The 19,037-nt window shown below is 50.5% G+C and overlaps 2 protein-coding genes across 4 annotated transcripts in view; one reads left to right on the forward strand and one right to left on the reverse strand.

Annotated features, from left to right (window-relative positions):
• LOC141371659 (paraneoplastic antigen Ma6F-like) overlaps positions 1-19,037 on the reverse strand; it is a 92,450-nt gene that overhangs the window by 38,125 nt on the left and 35,288 nt on the right. The window lies entirely within an intron of this gene.
• On the forward strand, positions 2,140-17,585 carry ZNF275 (zinc finger protein 275). 3 transcript variants are annotated; one of them, XM_025862900.2, is made up of 4 exons: positions 2,140-2,257; positions 12,952-13,058; positions 13,853-13,941; positions 14,245-17,585. In XM_025862900.2, exon 4 carries the CDS (start codon positions 14,304-14,306, stop codon positions 15,429-15,431), a length of 1,128 nt encoding a protein of 375 aa, XP_025718685.1. In that variant the 5' UTR covers positions 2,140-2,257; positions 12,952-13,058; positions 13,853-13,941; positions 14,245-14,303; the 3' UTR covers positions 15,432-17,585. The 3 variants fall into 3 exon arrangements, with proteins under 3 accessions (XP_025718685.1, XP_025718686.1, XP_025718687.1); XM_025862901.2 differs by lacking the exon at positions 2,140-2,257 and adding an exon at positions 3,569-3,592; XM_025862902.2 differs by lacking the exon at positions 2,140-2,257 and adding an exon at positions 8,442-8,579.

Genomic DNA, 19,037 nt, shown 5'->3' on the forward strand with positions numbered 1-19,037 from the left:
TCCAAAATGGAAACCGCCCAGATCATAAACTGGTGAATGAATAAACCAACTCGGATATATCCAGACAATGGAATACTACTCAGTAATAAAAGGAAAGAAGCAATAACACATTCAACAACATAGATAAATCCCAACATCATACGGAGTGAAAGAATCCAGACACATTATAGTATATACTGTATGATTCCATTCATATAAGTTCTCAAATAGGCAGAAGGTATCTATGGTGGAGAAAAATTAGAACCATGGTTACCTCTGTGTGGGATTGTGGTGGTGACTTACTGGAAATGCGCACAAGGGAAAGTTCTGAGGTGTTGAGTGTTCTGTATCTTGACAGGAGATTGGAGTAGGCGTCTGTCAAAACTCACTACGTGGGGCACTTAAGATTTGTGTGTTTCACTGTATTAAATTTTACCTGCAAAAAAAAAAAAAACAGTAAATAGGGGGACGCCTGGGTGACTCAGTTGGTTAAGCAGCTGCCTCCTGCTCAGGTCATGATCCCAGGGTCCTGGGATCAAGCCCCGCATGGGGCTCCCTGCTCGGCGGGAAGCCTGCTTCTCCCTCTCCCACTCCCCCTGCTTGTGTTCCCTCTCTTGCTGTGTCTCTCTCTGTCAAATAAAATCTTTAAAAAAAAAAAAACAGTAAACAGGTATTGATCTCTAGCTAATGTTATGCATGCTGAAGTGTTTGGGGGTGAAGCCTACTGATGTCTGTAGCTCATTTTGAAACGGATCAGTAAAATAAGGATGACCTTCCAATCAAGCAAGTATAGCATAATGCTAATTGTAGAGTATTAGTGTTTGGTACCTAGGTACAGATCTTCGAATTGATCCGTATATTGCAAAGTTTTCCTAATAAAATCTGAAGGAAAATAGGAAAAAAAGTTGTTAACGTCTAATGGATAAAATTGTTACAAGAATATTGAAGAAGTTGGTTATCATTATCACTAATAAAGCATTAAATGTTTATTAATACAGAATGAAAAACATGTTAAACCATGTCTTTCAGACATGTTGTTTCAGTGCCCAGCTTCACCCCACCAGTGTGGCTCTTTTTTCGCTTGGCTTACTACAGTCCAGCATTTCCCTTTTGGTCTTAGAATATACCCAGTTTATTCCTGGCAGAAGACATTTACACTTGCTGTCCCTTTTGCCTTCAGATGCCCTTCCTGTCTTCAACAAGCTTCACATGGTTGAGTCCTTGTCATTCAAGTCTCACATCAACGATAGCCTCACCGAATTCCCCCACCATCACTCCCAGACATCACCTTAATTGATGCTCTTCACAGTTCTTATCACTCTTATGTGTTGTATGCTGACCCTTGCTTATTACCGTCTTCCTTAGGAAACAGGAGTCTTCAAGAAAGCATCAACGGGCTTAGCACACTGCTGAGCAAAGGCAGCTTCCTAGATTTCTGATGACTGGCACCAAAGTCTTCTGGAAATGGCTGCAAGGTCCTCCCCTCCCCCGCGAGGAATCCCGTTGGTTTTTCTTCATAGTATGACCTATTTTGAAATTAACTCAAATACTTTTCCCCTCTACTCCCATTCCCACACTCGTGCCCAAGCGCGCGCGCACACACACACACACACACTCACACTCACAGGAGCTCTTGGGCGCCAAATGCGCGCCCCCTGAGGGCAGCGAGGCGGCCTGGTTTTGCTCACAGCTCTATTCTTACAGCAAAAGGGCTCACAGTAGCATTGGTGACTCAGTGAGGCGCTTCGACCCCTCCCGTGAGATCTGGCTTTGCTCTGCTTTGCTTTCTGTTCCCATCCCCCCCCCACCCCCGTCCAGAAGGCGCCCGAGGGGGCGGGGTTCTTTCCATTCCTTCATTCCTTCCTTCATGAGCTCGTTGGTTCGTTCGCTCATTCATTCATTCGTTCGTTCGTTTGTTCATTCATTCACTTGTACATTCATTCCAGTCCTCCCCCCTCCGCTAGGCAACGGGCCCGCACGCGCAGATCACCCGTGGTCGCGCCTGACCCTCCCCCCCGGGCCTCAGCACCGCCCCCTTCCTGCCCCGCCCCCTCTCCAGGCCAATTGGGGCTGGCTGGCCGGGCGGGGCCGGGGCCAGGGCGGGGCTTTGCTCCCCCACTACCCCCGGCGGCGCCCGCGGCTCCGGAAACGCGCCGCGGGGCTGCTGGGCTCAGCCGGGCGCTGGCGGCTCCGTGGCGTTTCCTGCCACGCCGGGCCTGCTTGGGCCGCGCCAGCGCCGCTCCACCGAGGGCTGCGCGTCGGCCGCCACGGGGCCGGGGTGAGCATGAGGGCCACGGGAGGATGTGCCCAGGGCGCGGGAGGGTGTGCGGGATTGGGCTGACCGTTTGGGCCACGGGAGGATGCGCAGGGGGGCAGCCTGAGAGAGTGCGCGGGGCTAGGGTGAGTGTTCCGCAGAGTGTGCGGTGGGTGGAGGCCAAGCGTTTTTGGGGGGCGTTTCTGGGCCCGCAGGGCCCGCAGGAAACTGCTCGGCCCTGAGGCCATCCAGAGTGAAGGACGAGTCCCAGATGGAGGGTACGAGGAGGCCCGAAGGCCTTCTCGCGGCGGGCGGGGGGCGGCAGTCAGGGGCGGGAATCGCGGATGTGCCGAGGCCTACGCTGCTTTTGGAGGGACACTGGGAACTGGTCGTTATGGGAAGGAGGGGACCCCCTGCCCCAAGTGCAACGGAGGCTGAGGGGGGGGAGGGGGCGTTGGGAAGGTTAAAGGGCTTTCCCCCAGTTTGGGGGAGGGGCTGAGCCGCAGTCCGGGGCGCTGGGTGGATGAGCTGGGAAGGGTTCCTGCTGATGGAGTTCCTCCTTTCCTTTTGGGTGGAGGTTGAGCCTCAGGTTGGTGGGGAGGGATGGGGGGATAGCCCAAGAGCTATGAGGGAGCGCGAGGGGGCAGCGCTTGCTGGGGGAAGATGAGCTCAAGGCTCTAGGTCTGAACAGGGCTTTTTCTGTCGTCCTTCTGGGGGCCACCAGCTCCTGCTCCTGTGCCTCCCCCTTAAACTCCTTTGCTGCCTCCTAGTCTATATTTGGGTGATTAATTACATGTCTTTTTCCATCCTACCCCCACAAACACACACTTGCCTGCCGCCCAAAGCCCATGGTCCCTTTCAAACAACCCCCCCCCCAAATCCTGGCCCTCTTCCCAGAGGTCCCACCCTGTTCCAACTGACGCCCTCCAGCCAACGTTGGCCTAGCCTGGCTGCCAGCCCCCTTCAGTCTCCTTGGTCAGTGAAATATTTTCTCTTAAACCTCAGACCCGACATTTTTCCTTTACCAAAGCATTTCAGAGGAGATTGCCAGAACAGCACCCCCTCTGGGTACTAATGCCTACTCACCCCCTTCCCCATCCTCCCTCCCCCATTGAGCCTTTAAGTAGAAGCAGCTTGCACAGTGTCAGGCACAGTCCAGTCCACTCCCCCCAAAATGTCCCTGGATCTATGTTTAGAATCCTCTTGAACAGTGATTTGCAGCCGTCTTTGGGTGAGAGACCCCTTGGAAAATCACTAGAAAGTGTGAATTCTCTTCCCAGGAGTCTGACAATTGGCGCAGATAGTGGGATCCCATCCCGGAAGCTCACAGGCCTGAATCCTGTCTGCTGAGTGCTGGTGGTGAGGAAGACTCCAGATTCTAGATAGGCTCAATACTAACAAGGCACAGTTCTACATTCCAATCCCCAAAGTGCTGGTTGCAAATGCAGATTCCTTGGCCCCACCCACACCTGCTACTCTGCCCCTTGGGTTCTTAGCAAACCCGAAGCCAGGATTCTAGTGCACTGCTCCGGCCTCGGTCCCAACCTGCCTGGGCTCCCCAAATGAGCATCCCTCATACCTGTGTAGACTCTCTCATATCCAGGGCAATGTAACCTAAACGAATCTACACTTAGAATTTATTTTGATTTTTAGTAAGATGCCATGCATCTTCTTGGGAAAGGGGGAACATAAACCTTTTCTCAGTTAAGTACAACAAACACTACAAAATCCCCTTCTGGTCTACCTTCTGGCTTTTTATAGAAGGGTAAGAAAACGGAAACCTAAAGAGAGAGAGGGACAGGTGCCCAGGCAAAGTGAGAGAGGAAAACCGGGGAGGATGGAGACAGATGCCTCCCACCCACGCACACAGAAAAAGACGCGCACAGACACAAACATCCCAAGAGAAACAGACTTTCCTGGTGAAACACCCTCTCTTGGCCCTTTAGGATTCTGCCACTTCTAGCAGCAGTGCGTTTGCACAGTACTGGGTGGGCCCCGATAAGGCCTTTGTGGCCACATCCTGGTGAGACAAGTTGAGAGCACCTGGAGGCCAACTTCGCCTTCAGCCCAGAGGCTTGGGTCAGCATCCTGGCCTTGCCTGGCTGGGTTGGACTGGGATCTTGGCAGTGTGTGTTGTCTCACCCTGTCCTTCGGTCAAGCACTCATGACCCAGAGAGACATGTTCCTGGAAGGTGCACCCAAGTCTGCTTCTGTCCCCCTGAATTATTTCAGTCCCAACAGGTGGGACCTTACCTGCCTGACTTATCACTCAGAATTGGCCTGAGACACGATGAGCCATCCTTGTATGTCTCTTCGGGGTAAGTCTGGGAGTTTACAGACCATGTCTACTGGCCTTAAAGCTGATCATGCTGTCAGAAGGTCCCATGGGTGAGGAGGCAAGATGGTGGGAAATATCCTTTCGTTTCTGGAAGCCCTTCTATTTGCATATATGTCAGTGTCACTGAACCGTCTTTGCCCAGAGACAATTCTCGGTGTAAGCAGCAAGACTTGAAGGAGGACAGATACTCAGTGAGGGGACTTGGGAATCTAGGCAGTCATTTGCATGGGACAGAAAGCCACAGGCACCCATCTGAATTAGATGCTGAGGAGTGAGGTCTCTTGTCTGACCTATAAAGACACCCTCCAGGGCATTTTTGCTCTGCCCAGAACTGAACACCACGAGCTAGCTGTTGTCTTCCAGGGCCTGAGGACATTCTGGTACAGGTCCTTATTTAGATGTTCCAGGGAGTCCAGGTATTTCTGGCATCCCTTAGAAGTTTCTGGAAGCTGCTAGATAGATCCAGTTCGGGTGGCTTTGCTGCCTCTCCCCTGCCCCACTGCCCAGGGGAAAAGGGTACCTGCTAGGGAGGTTGCATGGCCATCGGTGCCATGGAATTGATGAAATACTGATCTTTTAGGCTCAGATGCAAACTTTACTAGTACATTCTGAGGAGGGATTCTGAGCTCAAACGCCACCTTTTAAAGACACCTAATTATTCACTACTTTTTTGACATGGGTTGGCTTTTGTCTCCATTGAATTCAGCTGTTAATTTCTGTTCTTTCATATCAAAGTGGAATGGTTATTTTGGTTCTCAGCGTTTCTGATTCTACACAGAAAATTTGATTTAAAGAAGTTGATTAAAATGTACATTGCCATCTAAAGCACATATCAGGAATATTTCTGCACTCACATGAGCTCTCGTGTTGTAGAATACATGATTTTTCAGATCGTCAGGCAGGGGGTTCGCATCAAGAGGATCCCCCTGTGCTCATCAAACAGTTGCAGTCTCTCTGGCACTTTGCTTGGTCCAGGGTGGAATCTGCCGCCAACCTTTGATAGGGCCTTCACTCTCTGGGAGTGCATAGTCGTTAGACTATACTTCAGATCCCACTTAAAGAAGGAGGACAATATTATTTATATTAAGAGAGAGAGATTTGTTTTTCCATAATCTTTCTCCAAACTGCCATTTCCCAGGTGGGTGTAGGAGCGCACCTTATATGAGTTTTGGGTGAATCAAAGTGCCTTATGGTCAAGGTCAGCATCGTCTTCTGTATCCATCAGGTGCATTACTATGATTTTCATATTCTTCCTGTAATTGCTTTGGCCTTGGCCCCTGCAGGTCCACTTTTGGAAGGCAGTGGACATCTGTATTTGTCACTTTTGTCACAGCATCCGGCTTCTTTCCCAGGTTAGTTCCGCCATTTCAAAGCAGAGCAGTGGTACAGCATGGCTTCTAAATGATCAGATGATCTTCGGGATTGGTGATAATTTACTTTTAACTGCAGTGGGGGTTAATGTGTATCTTATCATACAGAATTTGGCTACTTTTGTGAAAGAAGGGCTCACTTTTTCCCTCCTGTTTTTATGAGCACTTTCTAAATGATCTCTGTATGTCCATGAGTGCTGGGAATGTGTGTGGTGATCCGAATTTCTCGCAGGTTAGGTCCCCTGGGCAAGCCTGATACAGGAAGGGCCACTCCTGTTGCTACACAGGAAAGGATAATTAATAATTCACTTGGGGGTTGTGGCTCGAGGATTTCAACAGTTAATCATTCCAATTAAGTCAAAACACTTTGATAGGATCTGCTCAATTAAATAGAACGCTTCAGGAGGATGTGCTCAATTAAACATGGGTGGCTTGGAAAAACTGTGTGTGTGAGTGTGAGAGAGAGAGAGAGAGAGAGAGAATGATGTGTGTGACTAGCGCCCAGTGAGGGTCTCTGATGGTATATCAAAAGGATGATTTAAAGCCAGCCCCCGAAGTCCATATATACCATTAGGCTATTAGGACATTCAACAACTGCCTATTCTCTGGATATGGCCTGGTGTTAGAGGGCTGCATATTTCCTTTCTTTGGTGTGGCTTGAAAAGTCTTAAATCTTGGGAGCTGGGCCTCAGGCAAGTTACTTAACCTCTTGGATCCATGACTTCCTTCTGTGTAAAATGGAGGGGGTAATAACTATTGGTTGCAGTAATTAAATGATGTGAAGGGAGAGGCACAGTACCAAACATGTAGTAGGTACTCTGTAACTAGAGGTTTGCTCCATTTAACACGCCCCTCCCCCCCACAGTTTATCCCATGTCCACTCGGTGCCAGGAGCTCCTGCAGACGCTGGGGATTCAGGGGTGACCAGGAAAGAGAAGGTCTCTATCCTTTGGGAGGTGACGTTTCTCCTGGGGAGTCAGGTAAAGACAATTTCATTTCAGAGGATGATTTTTAGGTAGTGAAAAGTGTTATGAGTAAATGGTGATTGGGCTCGAGAGTGAAGACACTTTAGGAGGTAACACTTGAATGAGGCCTGAATTCTTAGCAGGAACTACCTGTGGCATGTTCAGAGCCCCGAAGGGCATCATCTTGGCATATTTAGGACAGAATGAATGTCAGGGTGTCTGGAAGGAACGGCTGAGATGCGGGGTGCCGGATTTGGGCCAGGTGGGCTGGGCCAGGTCTTTGTAAGGGGTTAAGGCCTTAGGTCTTGGGCTTGAGGACAGTGAGACAAGTTTTAACAGGCCATCTTTTTCAGAAGGTAAATATGAGATGTTCTGTCCATTCCACTTGGTAGCAAAACCTCAATGTCAATGGAAGTGAGTTTTCTCAATGAATTGTATAAGTAATCTACGACCAGTTTGTTTTGTATTGGAAGCCACAGTCAAACCAGACATCAAATGTATGCCAGGAAGAATCCCAACTGCTCAGAGGGGGGCCCTACCCAGGTGACAGTGGGACACAGAGAGCTTGGCTGCTGGGTACCTGGGGCTTCACTCACACACGAGGGAAGCACCTGTGCTGGGCACTGGGTTGAAGAAGGGAATGGGGCTTCTGTGGATGTTGAGACTAAAGGAGGCCTTCTGCTCACACCCCTCCGTGGCCCTGAGAGCCTGGGGGGATGAGCCCAGGAAGTCCCAACCCCATGGTCCTATCTCTAAGCTTTCTGGGACTGCCCGCACATTGCTATCAGCCCCTCTCCCCTGTGTCTGCCATGCCCATGTGGGTACCTCAGGATGTTGCTCAGCTTTGAGGGCCATTCCCCATTGTTTCCTTGGCCTCAGCCCTACCCCCTCACATGCTAAGAATCTTTCTTATCTAAAGCCTACCCAAATCTTTTTAAATTGTTATTCTTTTCTGATTACCAAAGAAATGCAGCTTGGTTACTAAAAATTCACATGGTACAGAAACAGAAAGCAGAAGACCTTTCTAAATCTAGACTCTACCCCAGGGTGGCACACGTTACAGTATAGGTGTGCTTATTTTAGCTACAAGTCACTCCGTTTACTCCTTTTTTCTCCTGAAATGCAAATATACACTTAGCTCTTCTCTCCCCTTCCCCTACTCTCTTTGGGTTTTTTAGTAAACAGTTGCTGTCTGTCTCCATTTTCTATGAAGGATTGGAATTTTTGTAGTCTATGTGCCATCCGTATTAGCCACCTGTTGGGTTTTTTTTTTTTTCATTTTTTTTTCTTTTTCTTTTTTTTTTTTTCTTGTTTTCTGCCACTGGTTGATTTTATGTTTAAGTTCTCCATTTTTCTTCCTGCTCTGAGTTCTAGGACTCTTCAGTAAGGTCTCCAGAGCTCTGAGCCACATCCATCATTCCCCCTCTCCTTTTGTTATTTTTTTTTAAAGATTTTATTTATTTATTTGACAGAGAAAGACACAGCGAGAGAGGGAACACAAGCAGGGGGAGGGAGAAGGAGAAGCAGGCTTCCCACGGAGCGGGGAGCCCGATGCGGGGCTCGATCCCAGGATCCTGGGATCATGACCTGAGCCGAAGGCAGCCGCTTAATGACAGAGCCACCCAGGCGCCCTCCTTTTGTTATTTTTGACATTGGGATTATTTAGACCTATGGTATGTTGTTTTCCATCCTTTTACTTTTCACCTATCTATGTCTTTACATTTAAAGTCTTTATATTTAAAGTTTCTTACAGACAGCATAGAGTTGAGTATTGTTTTTAATATAGTCTAATAATCTGTGCCTTTCGATTGGAGTGTTTAGTCCATTTACATTTGACTTAATTATCCATGAGCTTGGATTTAAGTTTGCCATCTTGCTATTTGTTTCTGTTTATTCTCTCTGTTCTTTTTCCTTTGTTTCTTTACTCTTTTGGATTATTTTTTGGAATTGTATTTTATCTCTACTCCTGGCTTTTTAACATGCATCAGAGTCTCAGAGGGCTTCCTTAAACACACAATCATATGTTTTACTTACATGTTATAAACCCCACAGTACCTTATTATTTTTGCTTTAAATGGTCAGTTATTTTTTAAAGATTTAAAAATAAAGGGGGTAAAAGTGTTTTTACATTCCTAGTCTTCTTCATTCCTTTGTGTCGATCCAAGTTTCCATCTGGTATCATTTTCCTTCACCTGAAGAACTTTCTTTAATAGTACAGGTCTGCTGGGGACCAATTCTCTCAGCTTTTTGTCTGAAAAAGTTTTTATTTTGCCTTCATTTTTGAAGGGTATTTTCCCTGAATATAGAATTCTAGGTTGACGGGGTTTTTTCCATTAGCACTTTAGAAACGTCATTCAGCTGTTTGCTGGCTTTGCACATTTTCTGATAAGAAGCCCATAGTTGTTCTTATCTTCGCACTTCTGTATATAACATGTCCCCCCCCCGCCCCCGCTGCTCTAAGATTTTCTCTTCATCACTAGTTTTCAGCAATTTTATTATGACGTGTTTCGGTTTATGTATGTGGTTTTTTGGTTTTGTTGTTTGTTTAGTCTTGGTAGGGGGTTGGCTGGGCTTCTTGGATCTAGTTTTCATCAAATTTGGGGGGAAAAATTTCAACCATTATTTCTTCAACTATATTTTTATCCTCTCCCCCTTTTCTTCGTCTTTTCAGATTCCAGTTACATGTGTGTTAGGTGATTTTCTGTTATGTCCAGGTCACTGAGACTGTTTTGTAAATATCTTTTTTTTTTTTCATTTTGATCTCCATTTGGGTTAGTTTCTATTGCTATATCGTCAAGTTTTCTAATCTCTTGGGGGGGAGGGGTTGGACCCTGAACATCTCCCTACCTGTGTGTATCCTGGGAGTTGTTCAGCTTAAATCTAATCCTTCTTTTTATCCTCAAGTTTTCTAATCCAGTGTCTAATCTGCTGTTAATCACATCCAGTGAAATTTTCATTTTAACTGTTATAGTTTTCACCTCCAGAAGCCCCACTTGGATCTTGTCTATATTGTCCATTTTTTTCATTATGTTTCTGTTTTTCTTTCAATACTTGTACCTAGTTAAACTGGCTGTTATCCTTATCTGTAAGTTCTACCAGTAATCATTTTTGAGTATTTCTGTTGACCTGATTTTCCTTGCCATGGGTCACAGTTTCCTGCCTCTTGGCATTTCAGTAATTTTATTTTGGCTGTTGGACGTCATAGAGATCATATTGTTGAGTGTCTAGATTTTGTTATTTCGCTTTGAAAAGGGTTGGACTTCCTTTGGGGAGGTAGTTATTTGTGGACCAGCTTCATCACATTGAGGCCTATTTGTAAGCTTGTCTAGAGCAGGTTCGGGGTGGCTGTGGCCCCAGGAGTCGGTCAGTCCTGCTACTAAGGCGTGGCCCCTCTGAGTCTCTACTGAATGGCCCAGGTGATCACTGAGGACTCTTTACTCTGGTTTTTTGAACCCTGAACATCTCGCTACCTATGTGTGTCCTGGGAATTGTTCAGCTTAAAGCTTCCTGGCCATTCTTTTCCTAGTCTTTGGGAGTTTTATTATGTATGCGTGGCTGGGGAGTCAGGAAAGGCTCAAGGGGAGCCTTATGCTGATCTTTTGGAGCTCTTTTTTTCTGCATAGCTCCCTCCTTTCTGGAACTCTGCTCTGCAACTTCTAGCTGCATCAACTGCCCTGGATGCTAGTCTGGGTCTTGATGAAGCCACCAAGCTCCGTTGGAGTCCCCCTCCCCTGCCTCCAGGCGGAGCCAGGACAGTTTCTCTTCTCTCAGGGCGACGGTCCTGCACTTCCTGCTGCCCAGTTATCTGAAAACTTGTTTCAAATCTATTTTGTCCAGTTTTTTTTTTAAAGATTTCATTTATTTATTTGAGAGAGAGAGTGAGAGAGAGAGAGAGAGAGAGCCCATGAGAGAGGGGAGGGTCAGAGGGAGAAGCAGGCTCCCCGCCGAGCAGGGAGCCCGATGTGGGTCGCGATCCCGGGACCCCGGGATCATGACCTGAGCCGAAGGCAGTCGCTTAACCGACTCAGCCACCCAGGCGCCCTGTCCAGTTTGTTTTTTTTTTTTTAAGATTTTTATTTATTTATTTGACAGAGAGAGAGACACAGCGAGAGAGGGAACACAAGCAGGGGGAGCGGGAGAGGGAGAAGCAGACTCCCCCGCCGAGCAGGGAGCCCGATGCGGGGCTCAGTCCCAGGACCCCAGGACCATGACCTGAGCCGAAGGCAGACGCTTCACGACTGAGCCACCTTATGGCAGGACATTGTTCTTTGTTACAATATCATGGCCAGAAGTAGAAGTGTTTATCATCTATCCCTTTCAATATCTGATTTTATGTAAGTCTTTCTGGAGTGTCTGGGTCTTCTACTCCTTGAGCTAGTGTAGAAAATGCCTCCTTTTCGTTTAGTTAGGAATTAAATTGAATTGACCTGACATCAGAACAGAAACTGTGTTCCTGCTTCTTTTGAATTCACTGAAACGGGAGGCCTCTGAGGCACACACATTTGTGGTAATATAATTACACCATTTCACATATTTTGCAATCTGGAAGAAAAAGGTAAATTGTACATATTGTTCAGATCTTTTATTTAGCGACTTGGTGTTTGAAGATCTTTTCTTTGAGGCTCCTCTTTCTAGTTGTTTTGTCCAACTTTTCGTTTTGTCAGACGTTTCACAGAAATGGTCTTGTCTGCATCTGTCTCACTGTCACCTGGATAATTGCTTGAGTTCGGTGGGGCATGGCCTTTAAAAGGCCCTGCTTCCAGCCCAACAAGACCTGGATCCTGCTCTTTTGTTGCCTCTCTTCGCTCCAGTGGCCCCCCCCCATCTTTTTTGTTGCCCTTACAAAGTTGGAAGGCCCTCTCACTTCTCACTTAGTTATTTCTTCTGATATTCTTTTGGGGACGCTTCCTTCCTATGCAGTGTGAGCACTGACCTCTTTGAGGCTGGCTGCTGGGAGGCCTGTGGCCGGCCTGTCTCAGAGAGCCAGTCTCGCTACTGCTGGCCCCCCATCCGCGTCTGCGTTCCCTGCGCTGTTCCTGGGCCAGCATTCATTTGTCTTGTCTGGGTTCCCTCCGGCCTGCCTGTATGAATTCTTTGCCAGTCTGTTTCCCCCAGTGTTTGGGGTATGTTTTCTTAGGCACACCTGTGCTCTGGCTTGTCACTCAGCTGCTGTGCGAGAGAAGACTGAGTAAGATTTAATACCAGGGAAGAGGAAATCACTAATCTTGTCCTCGGGGACCCAAAGGCAGGGCTGCTGTCACTCATGGCTCTTTTCACTTTCCTTAGCTCTGCCTGCCCCCACCCCAGGGTCTTGCCCTCCCCCAGGATGGACCCCCAGGAAACCCGGTCCTGGCAGGTCCTCTTGAGATACTTGAGGCCCAGGTGAGCTGTGCTTTCCTCTGCCTGGCTTGGGAATCTGTCACTGCTCCCTGATCGTGGCCGTGACCTCTGCCTCTTTTCCCAGCATGACACACTACGGGACCTGAACTCCAGCTTAGGCCTGTCCTCCCTCTGCTTTCTTCCCGAGTCTACCAAGAAATGGACACCTGCTGGGGTTGTAATTCCCATGATGCTGGTGGGGGAGCTGCATTTCGGTCCAGGAAAGTGATTGAACTGAGGTCCCTCGGGAAGACAGTGGGAGGCCAGGGCCATGGCCCAGGTCTTCTGATGCCTGGTCAGATTCTCTTTCCAGGACTTCTTCTTTTTTTTTTTTTTTTTTTTTTTTTTTTTACTCATGAGAGACAGAGGGGGAGAGAGAGAGAGAGAAGCAAAGGGAGAAGCAGGCTCCCAAGGAGCAGGGAGCCCGATGCGGGACTCGATCCCGGGACCTTGGGATCATGACCTGAGCTGAAGGCAGACGCTTAACCATCTGAGCCACCCGGGCGCCCTCTTTCCAGGACTTCTTGAGGCTTGTGCTTAGATCTCCATGCTGGCGATGCACACCCACTCCAGACCCTCACCTCTTATCGCTGCTATTACTAGTGCTCCCCCCACCCTCATTCTAGAATGGATAGAAGGACAACTTATCCCTGGGAATTCTTTCAGGATTCAGTGACATTTGATGATGTGGCACAGTACATCACAAAAGGAGTGACTGAGACTGGACGCCGAGCAGAGGACACTGGCATATTACAGGAATGCGACCTCCATGGGTAAGGATGGCCCTAGCCCTTCCACCAGCTTCCCCACAGCTGCACGGTCCTACACAGCTGGGTGTGGGGTTAGGGCCACCTGGAGTAGCCCTACACAAGCTTTTGCCTTCTGGGGGCTTAGACCCCCCACCCTGGGGATCGGCTGTAAGAAAACACAGAAGTGTCTGCCACCCTCAGCGTCTCTTTTTTTCTTTTTTGGTCAACATTTCAAAGTAGCAGGGCTCCCTCCCGACTCCTAGTGGCATGGAAAGAAGCCCTGTCAGTGTTTTATTGGGAAAGAAATGAGAACAAACTGGCCACTATCATTTAGGAAACTTTGTTAAAAAATCACAGATTACCCAAAAATTACATGGCCATTTTATTATAGTTTATTGTTGAGGGAGAGGTTGACACAGCAAGGCCCTCTGCCCTGAGAGGGGCCGCACATGTGAGGTGGGGAGGGTTTGCTAAGACAGGAGCCTGCTGTGGGTCAGGTTTGGGAGTTGCAGCACAGGGCGAAGTTCAGTGAGCAGGCGCTGAGGAACGTGAACCCGGAGAAAGGGAGGATCGGCTCTTCTGGATGACCACCTGGCCCTGCATCCGGGTGGGCCCGGGGTCTGCCTCCTCCCTTCCCTGGAGGGAGCCAGCCCTTGGGGAAGGCATTTGGAACGGATGACTGACCTGCCGGAGGGCACAACCAAGCTCGACTTTGTGGATTAAAAGGGTTTCATCTTTGAAGGCCCTGCCCCACTCTGGCTGTGTTCTGATGGCATCTCTGGCTGCCAGCAAAACCCTTTTTCCTTTTCCGTGAGCAGGAGTTCCTGTTTTGAATCCTACCTGGTGTGAGGACACGTGCTGCTGGTGTCTGCCCCGTCCCTTAGTGCAGATCGAGCGAAGCCTTCTGGTGAGTGAAAAAGAAACGTGAAAAATGAAAAAATTGTGGGGGGACACGCAGCTGAGCCTTTGGGGAGGAGGTGCGGCTGCTTCTCTCCCATAGAAGGGGGAGATCTCCTCAGGGCCACTTTGGTGGTAGGGAGCGGGCAGCAACGAGGCCTCTCTGTGCCTCTCGTCCGTAGTCCCTGCTTCTAGTTGGATGGGCGCCAGCCAGCCTGCCCGCAGCCTCTCTGGGCGCCGTGTCCAGCAGCTGTGTCGGGAGGGATACGATTCCCGACAGAGGAAAGTAACCTCCTCCCTCCCTCCTCCGCAGAGGAGCAGTGTCTCGCGGTTCGCATCTCAGAAGGCATCTTGGTGACCCAACAGCCGACGATGGGTGAAGACGCTCAGCCACAGGAGATGGCATCCACCAGCTCCCCGCGGGCCGGGGAGCCCAGCCCCGAGGCCAAACAGAACAGGGACTCTGAGCGGAGCGGGGGGAGCCTTCAGAACCCGCCTGTAGCACATCACTTCGCATGTAAAGAGTGCGGGGATGCCTTTCGGCTTAAGGTCCTCCTCGTGCAGCACCAGAGAATTCACAGTGAGGAGAAGGGCTGGGAGTGTGGGGACTGCGGGCAGGTCTTCAGGGGGGTCTCGGAGTTCAATGAGCACCGGAGGGGCCATGTGGCCGCAGAGCCCCAGCCCGGGCCCAGCCGAGCCCCGGAAGATGCTCTGGAGAAGAGGGAGCAAATGGAGAGGGAGGCGAAGCCCTTCGAGTGTGAGGAATGTGGGAAGAGGTTTAAGAAGAACGCGGGCCTCAGTCAGCATCTGCGTGTCCACAGCAGAGAGAAGCCCTTTGACTGTGAGCAATGCGGGCGGTCCTTCAAGGTGAGCACCCACCTCTCTCGCCATCAGAGGCTGCACACGTCCGAAAAGCCGTTCGCCTGCAGGGCGTGTGGCCGGGAGCTCCTGGATCGCCAGGAGCTTCTCAAGCACCAGCGGGCGCACACCGGCCACCTGCCCTTCGACTGTGACGACTGCGGCAAGTCCTTCCGCGGCGTCAACGGCCTGGCCGAGCACCAGCGCATCCACAGCGGGGCCAAGCCGTACGGGTGCCCCCACTGCGGCAAGCTCTTCCGGAGGAGCTCGGAGCTCACCAAGCACCGCCGCATCCACACGGGCGAGAAGCCGTACGAGTGCGGCCAGTGCGGGAAGGCGTTCCGGCAGAGCTCCAGCCTCCTGGAGCACCAGCGCATCCACACGGGCGAGCGGCCCTACGGCTGTGGCGACTGCGGCAAGGCCTTCCGCGGGCCGTCCGACCTCATCAAGCACCGGCGCATCCACAGCGGCCTGAAGCCCTACGAGTGTGACAAGTGCGGGAAGGCCTTCCGGCGGAGCTCGGGCCTGAGTCGCCACCGGAGGACCCACAGCGGGGCGAGGCGCTGCGAGTGCAGCGCGTGTGGCCGCGTGTTCAAGAGGCGCGCGGCGCTGCAGAAGCATCAACCGACCCACCACGACTAGAGGAGGCCCCCGGAGGCGGCGGCTTCCCGCGGGGGCAGGGGGCGGGGCGGGGGGCGGGGCAGGGGGCGGGGCGGGGGGGGCGAGTCCCCAGAGGGGCAGGGCAGAGTCAAAGGAGATGAACAGTTTTGTAGCGCTGACATGTTTTCGCGTCAGAAAAGGTCGAATCCAGTTTATACTGTCACCAGCAATTTATAAGTGTACATGCTTCCCATTTTGCCCATCGAGAGTAGCTTCTCCGACGTCCTAATTTATTTGGACTAGGGTGACGGGCATAAAGGACCTTCAAGGTATTCCAGTCCGCGGGCCTTGAAACCGAGAATGAGAGAAGAGAAACCTGCATGGGGGGGGGGGGGGGGGGCGCGTAGGTCCCCTTCTCCCGGCTGCTCCCTCCGGGAGCGGGGCACAGAGCTAGTCAGTGATGGCCTCGATGTAACGTGACCCCAGCTTTACCTGAAGACAAGATAGAGCCCCAGAGGTGTTTGGCCTACTTGAATTTATAAATTGTTAGGGATGTACATAGAACACTCAAATGTCTTATAATATTTAATTTATTAATTCAGTTATACGTACATACTGTAAATCACATATTACATAGAATAATATATTACTTTAGAAAATACTCCTTTTTTTCCCCTCACGCCACTCCACAAGATGGTTTTATTTCGAATCCTCACATGCATCTCTGACCTCACCATCTCCACCAACCTGGTAGCCCCTTTTGAGTCCCCCGACAGTTTCAAAGCACATCCGATGGCTTCCATCCATCTAAGCTGTGTGCCATGTAGCACTGTGACAATCCCTGCACAAGGCTCTCACTAGAAACTTCCTCCCAAGCCATAAGTACGTGTTCACATACTGTTAGGACAGTTGTTGTTTTTAGATTTGTCCCGTAGCTCCACAACATAACCACTTACCGTGTTTGCCTTTTTCAAATGGCCGTTAAAAGACTTTTTTGAAGCATCTATAACTTGGCATTGTGAGGTCATACTCCCAGGAATAAGTACTGAATCTGGGCTACATTGCTTTTGCGTCCATTTTTCTTCAACCAGTTTGTTCTGGTGACTTCCATGTGCGTCCAAAACTAAGCATCAACTGGGGTCTGTTTCGGGTTCATAGATAGGTCTTGTCCTCAAGCAGCACTGTTCTGTTCAAGCTCAAGTAGTTGAAAGAGCATCCCCATAACAGGGACGTCTCAAGGACTCAAGTATAAGGTGATGCCTCTTTTTTCGGGAGCGATAGCCTCTCCTCCCATGGAGGCAGCCCTCTGTTTCGGGCTCTAAAACAGGGGTGATCACGGGACTACCTCCTAAGGTTACCGTGAGAACTGCGACGCCACGCCTGGCCCGAAGGTGCACACTCAGTGAAGGTCGTCCGCTGTCATCACCATAATTATCGCTGTCGTTCTGTGGCTCCTTAGCACCGGAACTGGGGATGGACCCAGGCCTCCTGACTCCGAGTCTCCCCTTCTTTCTCCCGTGCAGTGACTTAAATCGTGTTCCTGTTTTCTTGCACGCAAATCGTAACGTTCATCTCCTTTGACCAGTTACCAAGTTACCTTTGGATATATTGACTTCATACAGCGGTTCTTTCTATATCGATTGTGATGATCTCTTTTCCAGTTTTATTGCTTTGCTCCTTGTAGCAGTTTTATTACATTTTGTCGTGCGAGTTTTAAGTTTTACATATCTGAGCACTCACCGTTGTCCGTTAAGCCGTAACTTCCATTGCTTCCGTACTGAGATACGATGATGTTTTCTTCTAGAATTTTAATTACAAATGAAAAGTTGAAAGCCCTGCCCCACCAGAAGGTGGATGCACCAGGTGGGCAGGCTGGATGGGAAGGGGCCAGAGAAGCAGGCTCTCTCCTCATCCAAGACGCAGACTCTGTGCATGTCTGTGGGCAGTACTTGACTCTCCAACCTGGCCACGCAGACACGCAAGAGAAACGTCCATCTCGGATTGGCCAGAACATTCCGACTGTTCCTCAGTATAGCCCTACCTGTCAGCAGCAGGCCGGGGCCTAAACTAGATCAATGGGGTGGTCCAAACGTGGTCTTGGCTGCAGCTGGCTCTCCTTCAAGCTCCCGGGAGCTTTGGCCGTGCCCGGCACGGATTCAGGGCCTGAGCAGCAGACCCACCCGAGACACATCTCCTCGAACGATGCTGTCGTGTGGATTGCATCCTCCTCCTAGTGAGTGACTCTGGAAACAGAAAGAGGTCAGTCTGGTGGCTTTTGCTTTGGGCAACTAGGGGGAAACCCACCCACGTGTTCTGACGTCACCTCCTGCAGCTACACCTAAGAGGAGCAACAGAGCAGAGGCTCGGAGCGGAACCGTGCCCCTCTGATGCCCTGTGCGTCACGGCCGTAGACGCTGGCCACAACAGGCCCAGGCTGGGACCGTCAGCGGCCATGCCCAGGAGGGGCAAGAGAACAAGGGTTTGGAGGGCAACCGTGCCCTTCTGATGGCCCACGTGGCGTAGAAACCGAAGCTGGTCATCCTGGGGCTAGGCTGTTACTCCCGACAGCCTCCCCCAAGAGGAACGGCAGCAAGGGCTGACCAGAAAGCTGGCCTCCGGTGACCTGCCGAACCCGCAGGTAGAAGCCAGCCGCCCCGGGGCTGGGGTGTGATGACCTCCCAGCAGCTGTGCCCCAGGGGCCACTAGCGGGCCCCTAGAGGGGGTATACCCTTCCTGATGCCCCCCCCACCCCGCCCCGCCGAGGCTGAGACGGAGCTTCTCAGCAGGCACACCCGGAGGAGCTTCTCAGGCCCCCATCCTGGGAAGCAGGGTCCCCTGGTGACCGCTGTGACCTTAGCCAGAAGGTCCTCGGGAATGGCCGCCAGGCCACGGGAGTGGCTCTCTCTGATGTCTCCATCCCGGCCCTCGGGCTGGAGAGAAGCCAACAGCACTTGTTACATAGCCGCTGCTTTTGCTCTGTGGCTTCCGGTCCAACTGTGTCCGCAGTCACTGCTTCCTTCTGCATCACTGGTCTCTTTTCAAGCTGTCAGGACACGTTCGACACAACGGCCATTGGGTAAGGAACTTGACATTGATGGGGGGCGAGTCTGGCAGCTCACTAGCCGTTTGTCAGCTTCTCTGAAGGATCCAGATACAGTATTAGCTCAGAACTCAGCGTTGTCGCCGCCGCTCCATAGCTCGCCCGCTGGGACGCGGCGTCCTGGCGTCACGTCATGCCCTCCTTGACTTTTGTCATTCTCAGTTCTCGCGTTCTCTCTGGCACAAACCCTCTTCTAGAGTTAACACTAAAGACCGCATCTTTTCTGTCGCTGTGTTTGCGGGTGACGTCTGTGCTCTGTCCGGCGCAAGCAGCCTGTGGCTTTAACGTGTGTCCTGTAGTTGCGCAAGTTCAGTGTTATGTGCTCAAGCTTCCTGTTGTGTGTGCTCGTCTATGCATTTGTGTATCTACCTCATTTCGTTTTTTCTTTCTAATCCCACACATTCCTTTCGCAAGGGAAATGTAGAGCAGTTGGGTTACATAGAACGCCGACTCTCATTAAAAATAGATCCTTTTCTTAGATTCTGAAAGAAACCTTCCATTGCTTTTATTAAAGTTTTGAATACTTGCTGAAACTTTTAAATGAAAGT

This window comes from Callorhinus ursinus, unplaced genomic scaffold, assembly GCF_003265705.2.
Source record: "Callorhinus ursinus isolate GAN/ISIS: 27379988/994484 unplaced genomic scaffold, GSC_fseal_2.0 scaffold84, whole genome shotgun sequence".
Lineage (NCBI taxonomy): Eukaryota > Metazoa > Chordata > Mammalia > Carnivora > Otariidae > Callorhinus > Callorhinus ursinus.

What these genes read in the sequence shown, in the direction of transcription:
- ZNF275 (XM_025862900.2), top strand. Translation starts at nt 14,304, where the DNA reads ATGGGTGAAGACGCTCAGCCACAGGAGATGGCATCCACCAGCTCCCCG.